Raw genomic sequence first — 13244 nt, 5'->3', positions numbered from 1 at the left:
CGCTTGTCGTATTAATCATCAAAAAGAAAGCGATACTGCACTCCGCGTGACCCTGGCTGCACAGTTACACTACATGCGCGGAAGTATATTCTACTATCAGGCCAACATGGATTTTCCTGCTACATCACCCCCTATGCGTTTCATTCGAGATAAATAAGAGATCCTTTATGAGTTTATTCTGGGAGTCAAACGTGCGCACTAGGATCTTCAGGCTGAAATAATTTCTATACTTCCGTTTACATGTAAACGGAAGCCCTTTTACACACTCAAATACCTAACCCAATATGACCTATATGATACTGGAACTGCAATTCCCGTCATGGAAAAGAAGTGTCTTCAGCTCGATTGGTCTGAAGTGGATCTTGCTTTCCCAGTGAAGGAAGGACTCTACAAGCATTCTCGGAAAAGTTTGACGAAGCGCGGCATTGCGGCTAGGATTTGGCTGTGAAATCGTCCTGACAAGGTCGTCGCCGTTGTCTCACATGCTGACTTTCTGCACGTAAGTAACCCTAATGAAACTTGCTATCAGGACTATAAAGTTCAATAGACACCTTGGGTAGATACATTACCCAGCACAATTCAGAATGGCTCCCCTAGTGGTTCTAAATTGTAAGCTACCATCACTACAGTAAACCATAAACTGCTTCAATCTTTCTCGATTATTTAACATGTATAAATACGGTACTTATTGTTTATAATTCATTATGTATCATATTATCTACAAGCAGAATGAAACTTATTCTGACTCTCAGGAGTTACCAATAATATCCAGCTCGTGAATCTCAGTGACTGACGTCATTTCGCCGCTCATATTGGCATCAATCCTGATCGTCAAGCTGTTGATGCCTGTAAACTTTGATGCCTTGAGCTTCAACTCTGCAACACCATTAACGTACTCGTCAGAGAAAACATTAAAAGACTGCGAGTTCTCTGCCTTCGTGATTGATGCCATAGTCAAGTCATTCGACTCGACGCCTTCCTTGTCCTTGGTAAAGATCACCGGAACGTTGGTGCCGACCTGAATCCTGCTTGGTGCCTTTGAAATCGCATCTTTCCCAATTGTGATCTTCAACTGGCCAGGGCTGACACTCTTTTTAAAAACCAAATGTATCAAGAGCTGCGACTTCAATGCCGCAGAAGCCGCCGTGTAGCCAGCAGGCGGAGGACTGACAATATTGCGCACTGAACTCAGATTCGAACCCAGCACTCTCGACGGCCCTAGATCAATCCACGAACGCAGCGACTGCGACTCGCCGCTCTTCGGAGCAGACGCTGCTTTCTCACCACTCTTGCTCCCTCCCGCCGCAGCCTCTTTCAGCGTCAGCGATGTATAGTATCCGATCTTGGTGGTGAGCTGCTGCACGTCGGCGCCCTTAACCTCGTCGACCTTTTTGCCTGAGCGGAAGAACTGGAATGTAGGCATCGCAGTGATCCCGCATGCCTGCGCAACATCTTTTGCCTTGTCGACGTCGACTTGCGCGAAGACGATCGCGGTCGAGGAGGCCTCATGCTGCTTTGCGAGTTTGGAAAAGACAGGCGAGATTGCCTTGCAGGGACCGCACCATGTTGCGTAGAAATCGATTATGAGGAGGTCGTTCCCCTTAAGGGTGTTGAACTGCGAGATGGACTTGATTTCTTTCATCGTGGAATGCTGAGGAGATTCTTGCGGATGTTGTTGCGAGATGGCGGGGTCAATCTGTGGATATATTGCACTTTTGAGAGAAATAGTACTTCCTGCTTAGTAATTTCGGCATGGATGAATAGCAACCGTGCTTGTAAACACTTGAACTACCTCTTTAGTAAGCTATCCTATACAGGGAAGAAGCTAGGGTATTGCCGAAGTTCTGCCGGTTCCACTCCCTACAAATCAGCGATATTGCTGACGCTCTAAAGTACTAGCAGAAGCTTCGCTTCTACAATCACATTTCAAATTCATTAAATATACATACTCTCTTGGTCTTCTAGGGGTTTAATTTTAACCAAATTTCATTCGCTATTGTTTTCACCTTATAGGTTTCGCCTAACTTAAATCAAGATCTAGCGTGACTTTCGCCTACTTTGCCGCCGAGTCTCGTTCGGTAGTTAACACTAGTTATGCGGTAGCTGTCCAGCCCGGCGGCGATGTCGAGACAGTGCACGCCGTTCCGAATGCATTTATCGATGAGGGTCTCAGCTTTGCGATGAGATATACCAGCACAGTCGAGAAGTGCGTTGATGCCTTCGAGTGCGGAGACGAGTTGCTCACGTGCTGTGACATCGAAGACTCAATAGGGCAGGTCCAGGCTGGCTGCAAGCTCATTGAGGCTGTCTGGGGCCCCTCAGGCCAGGATAGTCTTGATCCCAAGAAATTTGCGTGCTCGTTGGCCATGCGTCTAGTGTATACGGTGGCTCCGCAAATCATGAGCGTTAATATTGCCACGAATGCACTACTACTTCGGCGACAGGCGGCGATTTCGAGAAGCGTATAAAATGACATAAGGCTGGGGGATTATTGGTTCGATGAAACATCAAAAGGGTATCTTAATGGTATAAATGTATAAGTATCGATATTTCTCTGGATGTCGGTCTAAGGGTGGACGCCAGTGATGGCTGTATCCTTTGTGCTCGGGGTTCCGGGTATCAGCCACCCCACTTCACCTGCGTCAGCACCTTAACAATTATTCTGAGGTAATCTTTCCTCAAGAGTGACATCTAGCATTCAATACATTCCCATGACAAATAGATTGATTACAAATCCTCAATTTGTAATACGATGCTGTTTGTGAAGTCTGGTGCGAATGACGCCGATGCGGACGAAGCCATTCAGTAGGCCGGATATTTGCCATGTCGACATCGAAATGCTATATAAAACAGCCGCTAAAGATTGAAATTTATGTGATTCTCAGAGGAACAAGTAACAGATCGTTTTAGAAGTCAATAGCTGTTTTCCAGCTAACAAAGCACTCCAACACCATGACGATCCCGCAGCCCGCCATCCCTCTCGGTTCAACTGTCGTCGTAATTGGAGCAAATGGCTTTATGGGCGTGGAAACCTGCGAGAAACTTCTGACCGCCGGGTTTTCCGTTCGAGGCACGGTCCGCAATGTCGACAAGCACAGAAACTGGATGCATTCGCTGTTCGACGAGAAGTGGCCTGGGAGATTCAGTCTTGTGAGAGTCGTGGACTTTGAAGAACAGGGAGCTTTTGATGAGGCATTTCGGGGTAAGCTGATCGGGATTGATTTCTGACGACAAGGGAGAATATTTATGAGTGGGCTTTTCAGGAGCAACGGGGGTTATATACGTCTCCACGCCAGTCATATTCGACACGGACCCTGACAAAGCCATTGATCCTGTGATCAAGGGCCTCCGCAACACCCTGGAAGCAGCAGCACGAGCTGGCGTCCAGCGCTATGTCCTCAGTTCCAGCTCAAAGGCAGTAGAGTCATGTGTCTACAATCATCCACACATCATACAGACCGACACGTTCAACTACGAAGCAGTACGCAAGGTCAAAGAAAACTCGACAGGAAGCGGGTTTGAGAGGGCCCTGAGCGTCTACAGCGCCGGGAGAACCCTTGCTGAGTTGGAGTTCTGGTCTTGGGTGAAACAGAACAAGCCCCCATTCGTGGCTAACTGTGTCGTGCCAGACGGTAACTTTGGTCGCATCCTGGGTCCCGATACGGAGGGTTCTTCGGTTGGAATGTTGAAGAGCGCCTTTTCTGGCGAGTGGAAGAATGTGATTCCACACCTAGGTTAGTCCAATGTTCCCGTGACAATGAGAGATTCATCTGCTTATATGGTGTAGGTTACTACATCGACGTTCAAGACTCAGCACGGCTTCTTGTAGCTGCACTCAGTCTCAGTTCTCTGGAGAATGAGCGCATCTTTGCATATCGATACCAGGGGACCTGGAATGATCTTCGACGCAGAGTACGGGAACTGTATCCGGATCGTTCGGACGTAATTACTGGAGACGACCTCGAGATAGAGGGGATGGACTTGTCTGATGCGACTGGGCCTATACAGCGTGCAGAGAAAGTGTTGCGGGAAGTCGGCCAGCAAGGCTTTACAAGCGAGGATGACATGTTGCGCGACTTTGTTGCAAGTGTCTACGGGGATGGCGATTCGTAGAGGGGTGGATTATTTTCATTATTTAGAGGTTCTAAACGTATTTACACCTAATATTACGACATATCTTGCTAGTAGTCGACTTTATTGATTAGGACCCTCTGATTTGATCTCTTTTGAAGGTGCAATGAATTTTCCATAAGATGCTGTGTTACAGCTTGGTGCCGAGACAGACGTCGAAACAAACGTGTCCTCGGATCAAGGCACGGTATACAATGTAGCTTTTGGGTTTCAGTTGTTCACAGCATTCACTAGAGCCAATGGTTAGTCTCAACTTTATTATATAGAGTTCTCGAGTATACAATAATGGAATAGTCCCGCGTACCATAAAATACTTCCAAAAGCATCCGCTTCAGCAAACCAAGTCTCAGTTCTCATGCTCCAAGAGTCGTCCGCATTAATGTAATAGAATTCGCCGATATTGAAACCTCCGTGCTTCCAGAAGACCAACCACTTCTCATACTGCCGTCGCAAAGTCTTCCGCACAGGAGATGTCCAGCTTTTAAAGCAGGTAAAGCGCCAATTCGAAGCATATTGGAATTAGATAGGCGTGCAGCAGCGACCACGCCCATTCGAGATGTTGCAGGCTTAACACGATCCTGTGCTTAGCAGCCACTGATGGCCCAGTTTCTTCAATCCGGCACGTAATAGTTAAACTCGGCGTCAAGGGAAAGCCTGGTCGTTGCCAGCCAATGCCTCACGTCCCAAATGCTGATGAGGATTTGAGCCTCGATTGGGTCAGGCTCGGCTCTCATCGATGCTGAATCTCAGACACCAAACAATGGAACAATCATGCTTGTTTAGATATAGTTGTAAGGCGTCTAGACGCTAGCTTTTTGTGACTGTTAAGAGGTGTGGCACTATAGTTTAAGGCAGAAGAGAAGAAGGAAGGGCTGTGTGAGAAAGATGGTTTGTTTAAGCCTATAATTATTTCCTTAAAACACAATGCTAAGGCTAAGCAAACAGGAGATTGAGTCTACTCTAGTATAAAGACTTGAAGTCTTTTAGAATGGTTTAAGCATAAGCAACTTATCTAGGTACTTCCTTCCTTCTTTTGAATTTACTCTATAATACTAAACTAAAGAGAATGTGGGGGAAGGGGTTGTAGTCAATATGAGAAGCCTAGGGAACGCATTGAGATTTCCCAGGCGGGCAGGTTCAGATACAGTGGGGCGGAAGAGGGATGCACCCAATGGCTGTACACGGATGGGCCGCTCCAAGTTTATTAGAGAAATAACCTCAGGAGAGGACTGTAAATTACTAAATTCAATACAACGACACTTGTCCCACATACACTATGCTGCTAGCGGCCATACATATGATATATCACCTGTCCACTTAAGCCTGAAGTAGGGTACAAAGGCAGCGTCCAATCTTTCATAACATCACAACTGACTGACAACCACTGTTTCCCGCCAGAAGTTAAGTTGTCTTGATTCACTATAGCTAGCCATGTAGTTGTAAATTATAAAATGTCTGGCTACCAACGTTGTCACAAGCACGCACGGCAGAACGCCGCTGCTGTCCTTCCAGTTCGTCCTTGCTTGGTCCAAGTTTTCTGTCCCGGGACCTTAGGGTTATCAGGGAGCCGGTGTATAGCCTTAGGCCTCAATCTGGCCGCGCAGGTTCTGGAACTCGGCGGGCACGGCATCGGCACCGGCGCCGGTGTTGGCAATCTTTTCCTTTAAGCGGGGCATGCAAGTCAGCATCTAGTCCAGGTGCCATACACATCATCATCATTCTTCCAGAGCTGCAGCCAAAACTTACCAACTCCTGAACCTTCTCATCCGTCAGGCCGGCGATGTTGTACTCGGTGCCGTCCGCGAGGCCGAGCGTATCGGGCTTGACGACAGCTTCGCATTTCCCGGCACCGGGCTGCTCGGCTGGGCATGACTCGTCGTTGGCTCGCTTGCGGCTGAGGAAATAGTAACTGCCCCCCGTGCGGTCGCCGCGCGTGATGTACGGCAGGCAAACGGTTGTGCTACCGGCCGAGTCGCGCCGACCCCCGGTAGCAGCGCAGCCGCCGCCCGTGTAAGACTCAGTGCGGATGCGCCAGTTGCTCGGGATCTGTGCTCGACGCCCGTTAGTTCTGAGTGTTTCGCAAGCAAATGCAAAGGGGTTTCACGCACGGCTACCACAGCAATGCTCGACCTGCCGCTGCTTACTGAGCTGCTGAACGAGCAGCATACGTTGGGGTTAATGTTCACGCAGGCCGTGTAGCTCCCGACGCAACCGTCACCGACGTGAGCCCTGATATCGATGGCCGATGCGGTGGCCGCAAGGGTCAGGAGGAGCGACGAGAAGTACATATTGGATGAGTGCGGTGATGGTATTTGGTGTGATGCTGCCAAGTTGGAAAGGGGAGGAGCTGATGGTGATGGAGGAAACAAATAGAACATTCCTGGAGGAGGAAGCACCTGGCTTTATACTGTTTCTTGACCATGTTGTCCATCCTACGACTCCTCTCATCTTGAACAAGAAGAGCAAGAGGCGTCGATACCTCGACGGCAGTATCATGCGGGTGCCCCTCCTGTGCCGTCTTACCACCTCGCAGATGGGACGTCAGCTGCTGGCTGGCCATGGTTTGGGGTATCGCAAGCATCTGTCGATGACAAGTGAGGACATCGCCACCGCCCGAGCCAAAGTTTCTCCGCAAGTTGCGAGGCTCTTTCTCTTAGGCATCAATTGGACGCGCCAGATCGTGGGGTTCTTTTTGCTGAGCCATTCTCATCCCGTAACCCAGGTCCCTTAAAATCGATCTTCCTTAGATCACAATCATCGATCTCAACAACTCTCAATTTGTGCGTGCGGTCTGGCAAGCGACTGACGAACAAGTCGAGCTCGTGAGCTCGTTGCTCAATGGGATGCTTCTCATCTGCCCACTTCTTGGCATTAATCCTTGAAGCATCGGTCTGCAAGCTATTTGCCGTTTTGGGCGCCCATGCTTACGCTGAGTGAATTCTCGCAGCATCTCTTTCTTGACATAGCCCAGCGGCCTGCCTAGACGCACACGATGTGACATCGCAGATGACGGATTGTCAGCCTAAAGGTAAACCCCGCAGTTTCTGCTCCTAAAACAGTAAATAAAAGTCTCACCTCAAAGCAGCTTCCCTTGCGGGATGTTCTAATCTATTCAAGCAGTCTGTTACGGCCCGCAAGGCATGACCAATAGAGAACGCCCAACAAGGATACTGGGCGGTTAGAATTGATTGATTGATTGATTCTTGTTCGGTTATACCCGGATAGCGGGGTTCCGGCAGACAGCCGAAGCGCCAATGCAAAACATTGACCAGTTGTCCCCAAATTCCCGCTTTCACTTTAACCTCTAACTACATTTGGTTGGTCCCCTCGTGGGGACTAGTCCCCTACTAACGTAACTTATATACTAGGCTCTGTCGAGGCCTGGTGCCTCGTACCTTGGTTCTGTGTACCTACAGTCTCCCCCCAATGGTGGGCTTTATCTGGGTTGTGACTCGATCCTAAATTGCCCAAGGATCCCGGTCTGTTCCATGAATCTAATGTCATTCGAATCTCCGTCATCTAACCAACGTACCCCGTTCCCGTGTTAACCATCTTTCCGGTCCGTTAGGTACCTGATTTCCAAACCCCTGCGACTCCGACATGCAAGTGTGGTGATTCGCACTTTTTTATATATATGGTACAATGTAATGTCATTGACATTTCTCTCCAAAGTTCGTGGGACAGCATTTCCTGTCCTGGTATATGCAAAGGACTTTTTAAATATAACCCTTGCGATACGTTAGGCACAGACTAAAGCGTACTGACTGTATAAAAGCTAATCATCTCAGCAACACTGGACTTTATTGAATATGCTGAAGTATCTGCTCTTATGTACATCTATTTACAGGTATTTCCCACCGGTAGTGTGACTGAAATACATGACCGCGTGAGTACACTTTGTGATAGACAGACCGCTACCTTTACTAACTGCACTTTTTTTTCCAGCCAAGTGACTTGAAAACATGGCACACAGGATTCTGCTATCAACGTTTCGTTAGGCTAAGGCCTTACGAGACATCCTTCAATATCAACTCTCGCCATTTGAGGTCCTATCGGGCTTGCTGGTGAGTTTAGATTCATACTAGAAGCTATGCCAGCTTGATTACCCGACTCTTCGTTTACTCCTTCCAGTGGTTTGCGAGAACTGTGACTGCTTTTTCTTGATGTGCCTGAGCACAACAATGTTGGTCGAAGGAGCGGCACACAAGCGCAGATGATTGCAGAGGTCTGTTCAGCAAGGCTTAAGAGAGCCAGCGGAACTTCCTTGTAGTATATATCAGCAGAAGTAAAACTTGACGACAAATTGATAATTCTAATACAAGATATTGTTGTAGTACTACGCAAAAGGTTATGATACTTGGTCAAGCAGTAAATGGTTGTTTACTTACAAAACACCAACTCCAAAGCTAGAAATGAGCCCAGCCTTTTGTGTTGTTGTAAGAGGCAGCCGGGCTATAAATGGCAAAGGAAATATAAAGACAACAACATCAGTAATAAGTTGTATAGCGGCATTAGCGTAGCCAAATTCCAGCAATTCTTGACTAGGACCTGGAATATAACCAAGCCGGAAAGTCTTCTTTGTAAGTAGACCATAAGCTAATGCCATCCCAAATAGCATCAGGAAGATAATAATTAAGAATATGTCGCAGAAAAGTTTCATGTAAGGTAGTGCAAAAGCTCGACGATACTGAAGAAGGAATGTCGTCTTAATAAAGGTAAAAGAAATCAAATACATAAAAGCAGTTGATACCAAAAACTCAACACCCAGATTAGTAAAACATCTATATTGACTATAAATATACAGTCTCTTACCTGGCCATCAGCTTTCAAACGGCTAGGTGGTACAGTCCATATATGTACACCAAGACTTCCGTATTCCGCATCTATAGGTAATATAGAAAGTCATTAGCATGATATCTACGTTATAGATAGAAGGTGTGCTAGCTCCACATACGGCATAATACTAACGCATTTTGAGCGACTAGGAGAATCTTTTTTAAGTTATTAATATGGATTGTAGTAAAGTGGGATTCATCTACTTACGGATGACCAGATAAAAATTGAATCGTCTATTTTCCATGCTTTCAAAATATAACCTCTGATGTACACTCGAACTGCCATAATGATTATAACAATACCAATGAACATAGTGGTAATTCCAATGACGAGAGTTTTTTTGGTATCGGTTGGAAGAGATTGCGACGGTGTCGGCTCTGAAGCCTCAGCCAGCATCGTCATGTTGCTCATGCTTCGTGAGAATGAGGCCCCACAGCCGAGGCTGTCAGTGGACTTATCGGGTTCGGTAGGTAGGGATGTAACTCTGTGTTACTGATACGCGCATTATCATCCGCAAATTTCGACCCGTTAACATAACCAACTAGCCAGTAGATTTTCAATCAGGTGTACAGCAAGCGAAATCAGATCGCTTGGACTGTACAGGGCCAAACCTGCGCTGTCTGATGGTCAAGGTATGAAACTAGGTAATAAGAAAGAGACGGATGATAACCGGGAAGAAAAGAACGATTGAGACTTAGATCGTTCTTTGACAGCAGCTATTTGCTAGTCGCCAGCTAAGAAAATAGAGTATGAAAGATGTAGCAAAGCGAGTTCTGAAAACGGCTTCCCTTTCAAGCTAATTTTAAGTGTTGAATGCAGGTGGTATGCCTGCCCGCATTCATGCCACATTCTTTTCTGAATCAGTGGCTGAGACAGGCTGCGACAGGAAAGGGTATAGGTCTCATTACTACTTTGGTTTTTGTCAGCTCCCTAACACACTGAAGGAGTGCCAGTCAGTCATCAAAAATCAAAGACAGACCTGTGTCCGTGGTCTAAAAGCCGTTGTACAACAATCTGATCTGAAGGTTCAAGACGCCTGATACGTTATAGAAAGCTCATGGCGTTGGGATCCTGGCTCTTGGTAACTTGCCACTGCAAGTTGTAGAAAAAGACAGGATACACTTGATACCATCACAGTACTTCAGCACGCTGTGCTTGGTTTTCTGCAACAAGCCCCTTAAATCAACCATTAAACAACGCTAAAATCAATACATCATTCAGTATTTAAGGCATTGAATTAAATTATTTCATTAATAGCTGGTTGTTTGACCCTTTTTGGCGTTATACAGTCAGTAAAAGATGGTTGTTGCATTTAGTGTGTCATTCTTTTCTCTTGAAGCTTGCCGCTAGCAACGAGACAATCAGGGTCTTAAGGCTTAGATCTTTTCACTAGCGACGACGCTAGTTGTTAATTGCCAGCTGATATAGGCAGTGCATAAAACAGCGGAAACCCTTTTTTCGTGACCCTTTCCCTTTCTCAGGTTGATTTCTACTGCCGGATCCGGGACGCCTCCTCAGCTAGAGTTGTACAATGTTCCTTTCTAAATGAGTGGCTGAGATATACCAGAGGTGGTATAGTCAACGTGTATCGTCAGCTTTTGTCGCCTTTTTTGGTGAGACTGGAAAGGTCTGCCAACTCCCAGTTGCTATGCCAGTGTGCTGAAGAGCACGTTTGCTTGTGAAGTAGGTACCAAAAAGCGGTTGTATGGAAGACCGCTTCTGGAGATACAAGCTGTGACATCCTAGCGTCGTGTCTTCGCCCAAGTCACCATCTCACCCTAACCTTTCACTCCCACAACCGGAATGATCAGCTGCCTCTGTATCTCCCGTACTCCTCTGCCAAGATGGTTTCTCTTCCCGGGTAGTTTCCGTTTTGCAAGCTCTTGTATCGGATTTGGAAGCTCAGCTTCCGCTTCGGGACGGCTTTGGTGGAGCGAGCTGTGCACAAGCGTGGGGTTTATGCATTTTATACAAATGTCGGAGGGGCTACTACCGACCACCGACCCCACAATTTGGTCGCTTGAGTGTTTACCTGGTTCCATTTTATCCTGGCCAAGGAGGATGCGGGGGCAACGTGGGGGGCATGCCTACGTCCACGTTCCGAAGTGTTTACATGAGGAAGCGGCGATGCTATGCTGGCGCATACTCCTGGCCAACTCCTGGCAGAGGCCCCATTGGCTATTGTCTTTCAAAGCTTGGAGGGCGGTGTTGGAATGAGGCAATTCAAGGTCGAGCCGTCAAAGTAAACTTCCGCTTACACTGGAAGAGGGCGAGGTTTTGCTATATACATAATTTTGTGCGTACGTGCTGTGCTGCAACTGACATGACTATCGCAGGGGATAAGGTGGTCCACAGGCAGCCAGCTCGCGTACGTAACAGTCACGTAACAGTCATTCTATCACAACTTTGGACATCTTTCTCGTCAGGTGCAGCCAATATGATTCCTTTCGCTTCATAGTCGGAAGGACAGGGATAGGATCAGAGTCGGGAAACCTCGGACAACGGAAAGCAATTATCGTTGCTGGATCTCGTGAAGGGCGAGAGATATCAGCGCAGAGGGGCTGGCTGAAAAAAAGAGGCAACGTTAATGTATGTACAGGTTACTTTTGTATTTATCTTAACTACATGCCCAGACCGCATGCATTCTTTTGTTGATAGTTCTGCTACGGATGGTGGCGGGCAGTTGTTGACCAAGCTTTAATACTGCTGCCTAATGACTCCTATACCTCTTCTACACCAACATAGCTTCCTACAGCGGAAAAGCAACCTTCCCGCCTTGCGGACCACCAAGATCTGCAGCTCCATGTGCCTTGCTTCTCGAAACGGGCGGAGCGGAACATATTTATACCGAAGTACGCCTATGTTAGGCAGGCATCGAAGATTGGCCAGTCACGCTTGACGCATGGGCGCTTCGGTTGTTGAATTTCAGGGAACCCCTGCTCTTCGCGGGTTGAGTTCGCCCCAACCTGCCAGAGCCTCGTTCGCATTCGAGATTCCCCGACAAGTCCTATTTCTTACTCAATATCCAAGTCAGAAATCTCAATCAAAGCTACTGCAATTTGCGCCTGCAATGACGCGGCTGACACACATGGGACCGCTGGTTTGGACGCAACCTGCCCCAGGCTCTCCGGAGGCCTTCCGGGAGGACGAGTTCGTCAGTCTCTGGTCCGAGATGTACGTTTTACTGTTGAAGCTCAACTTCTGGAGACGCGAGGACGTCGTATTTCCGCCAGAAAATACGGGGAGGCACACCAATCTGGATAGGCATCATCTTCGGGTCGAGCTGGGAATGAGCCCTGAGGCCGTCTCGCTCATCGAGCGGCTGCCATATCCCCGGATCGCGCCGTACAAGCGCATGCGCATCTTCCCTGAAGCTGACGCCATGAATTACCTGGAGTGGGACGACCTCAAGGACTGTCGCGACCCGCAGGACATGGCACACTATTCTACCCGAGCCAGCAACATGAGCGACAGCAGCTACCTGCTGCCACAAGATGTCGCCCTGGCTCGTCCAGATGAGAGCGATGGTCTCGCTTGTATTCTGGACATCGATTATAGTATGTCTATTCCCCCTGCAGTCCTTTCTCTGTCGCATATGGCTCTAGATGCCGCCTGATATAGAGACTTGATCTGACCACACCATCCCGCCAGACGCCTTCAGATTCATCCATGGCGTCTTGGAGACCCCCGCGAGAGGCTGTGATGACCTCCCGCAGAATTACCCTATCGAAAGGCCTGAAGACCCAGACCATTATAGGAACTGGCCCACGTACCATGCGCCCACTGTCCTGAGAAGATGGATTCAAGACCTCCTTGATCTCGAAGTAGTTCCAGCCTCCATCCAAGGCGAGTACTGGAACTTTCCGTCCGTAAATGCTTATATATATCCTCCATCCCCTATGCCACATATACGCACTGAACACGCGCCAATAGGACGTTCAAGGCCAGGTGATTATTAAAGCCCTGCGAAGGTATGGCTGGCCCGCGTCCTTTCGAGAACAAGACTGGGCTCGGGACTCTAAGGAGATATTCCGCGCCGCAAGCGACGTCACGGAACGCTATGAGAAGTCATTCGATCCACATAAGTTTGGCCGTGACAGGGACGAGCTCCTGTCTCAGTGGAGGGAGGACGCGGATCTCATCCCCTATGTCGGACTGGACCTGTCAGAATAGCACCAATCACTACGCATTCGCGAAGTAGTGACTTCATTCTCTACTTGTATCTTGAACCAGGTACCTATAAAAGATCAATATTCGCGTTGACAGCACGGTCCCTC

At 48.0% G+C, this 13244-nt stretch overlaps 4 protein-coding genes across 4 annotated transcripts; 2 read left to right on the top strand and 2 right to left on the bottom strand.

Annotated features, from left to right (window-relative positions):
* Positions 1 to 748: 748 nt before the first annotated feature.
* On the bottom strand, positions 749 to 1642 carry EsH8_V_001171 (thioredoxin-like protein 1; the record flags this gene model as incomplete). Its single annotated transcript, XM_083273687.1, has 1 exon — positions 749 to 1642. One exon carries the CDS (start codon positions 1640 to 1642, stop codon positions 749 to 751), a length of 894 nt encoding a protein of 297 aa, XP_083126402.1.
* Positions 1643 to 2952: 1310 nt separating this feature from the next.
* On the top strand, positions 2953 to 4113 carry EsH8_V_001170 (uncharacterized protein; the record flags this gene model as incomplete). Its single annotated transcript, XM_083273686.1, has 3 exons — positions 2953 to 3202; positions 3297 to 3734; positions 3788 to 4113. The coding sequence occupies 3 exons, from the start codon at positions 2953 to 2955 to the stop codon at positions 4111 to 4113; spliced, it is 1014 nt and encodes a 337-aa protein (XP_083126401.1).
* A 1598-nt stretch (positions 4114 to 5711) lies between these two features.
* EsH8_V_001169 (uncharacterized protein) lies at positions 5712 to 6419 on the bottom strand (the record flags this gene model as incomplete). Its single annotated transcript, XM_083273685.1, has 3 exons — positions 5712 to 5819; positions 5878 to 6177; positions 6240 to 6419. 3 exons carry the CDS (start codon positions 6417 to 6419, stop codon positions 5712 to 5714), a joined length of 588 nt encoding a protein of 195 aa, XP_083126400.1.
* Positions 6420 to 12037: 5618 nt separating this feature from the next.
* On the top strand, positions 12038 to 13140 carry EsH8_V_001168 (uncharacterized protein; the record flags this gene model as incomplete). Its single annotated transcript, XM_083273684.1, has 3 exons — positions 12038 to 12524; positions 12619 to 12836; positions 12901 to 13140. 3 exons carry the CDS (start codon positions 12038 to 12040, stop codon positions 13138 to 13140), a joined length of 945 nt encoding a protein of 314 aa, XP_083126399.1.
* Positions 13141 to 13244: the final 104 nt, after the last annotated feature.

Source organism: Colletotrichum jinshuiense, chromosome 5, assembly GCF_051148585.1.
Source record: "Colletotrichum jinshuiense chromosome 5, complete sequence".
NCBI lineage: Eukaryota > Fungi > Ascomycota > Sordariomycetes > Glomerellales > Glomerellaceae > Colletotrichum > Colletotrichum jinshuiense.
The sequence above is the reverse complement of the archived record's forward strand: the minus strand, read 5'-3'. Positions and strand labels throughout refer to the sequence as shown.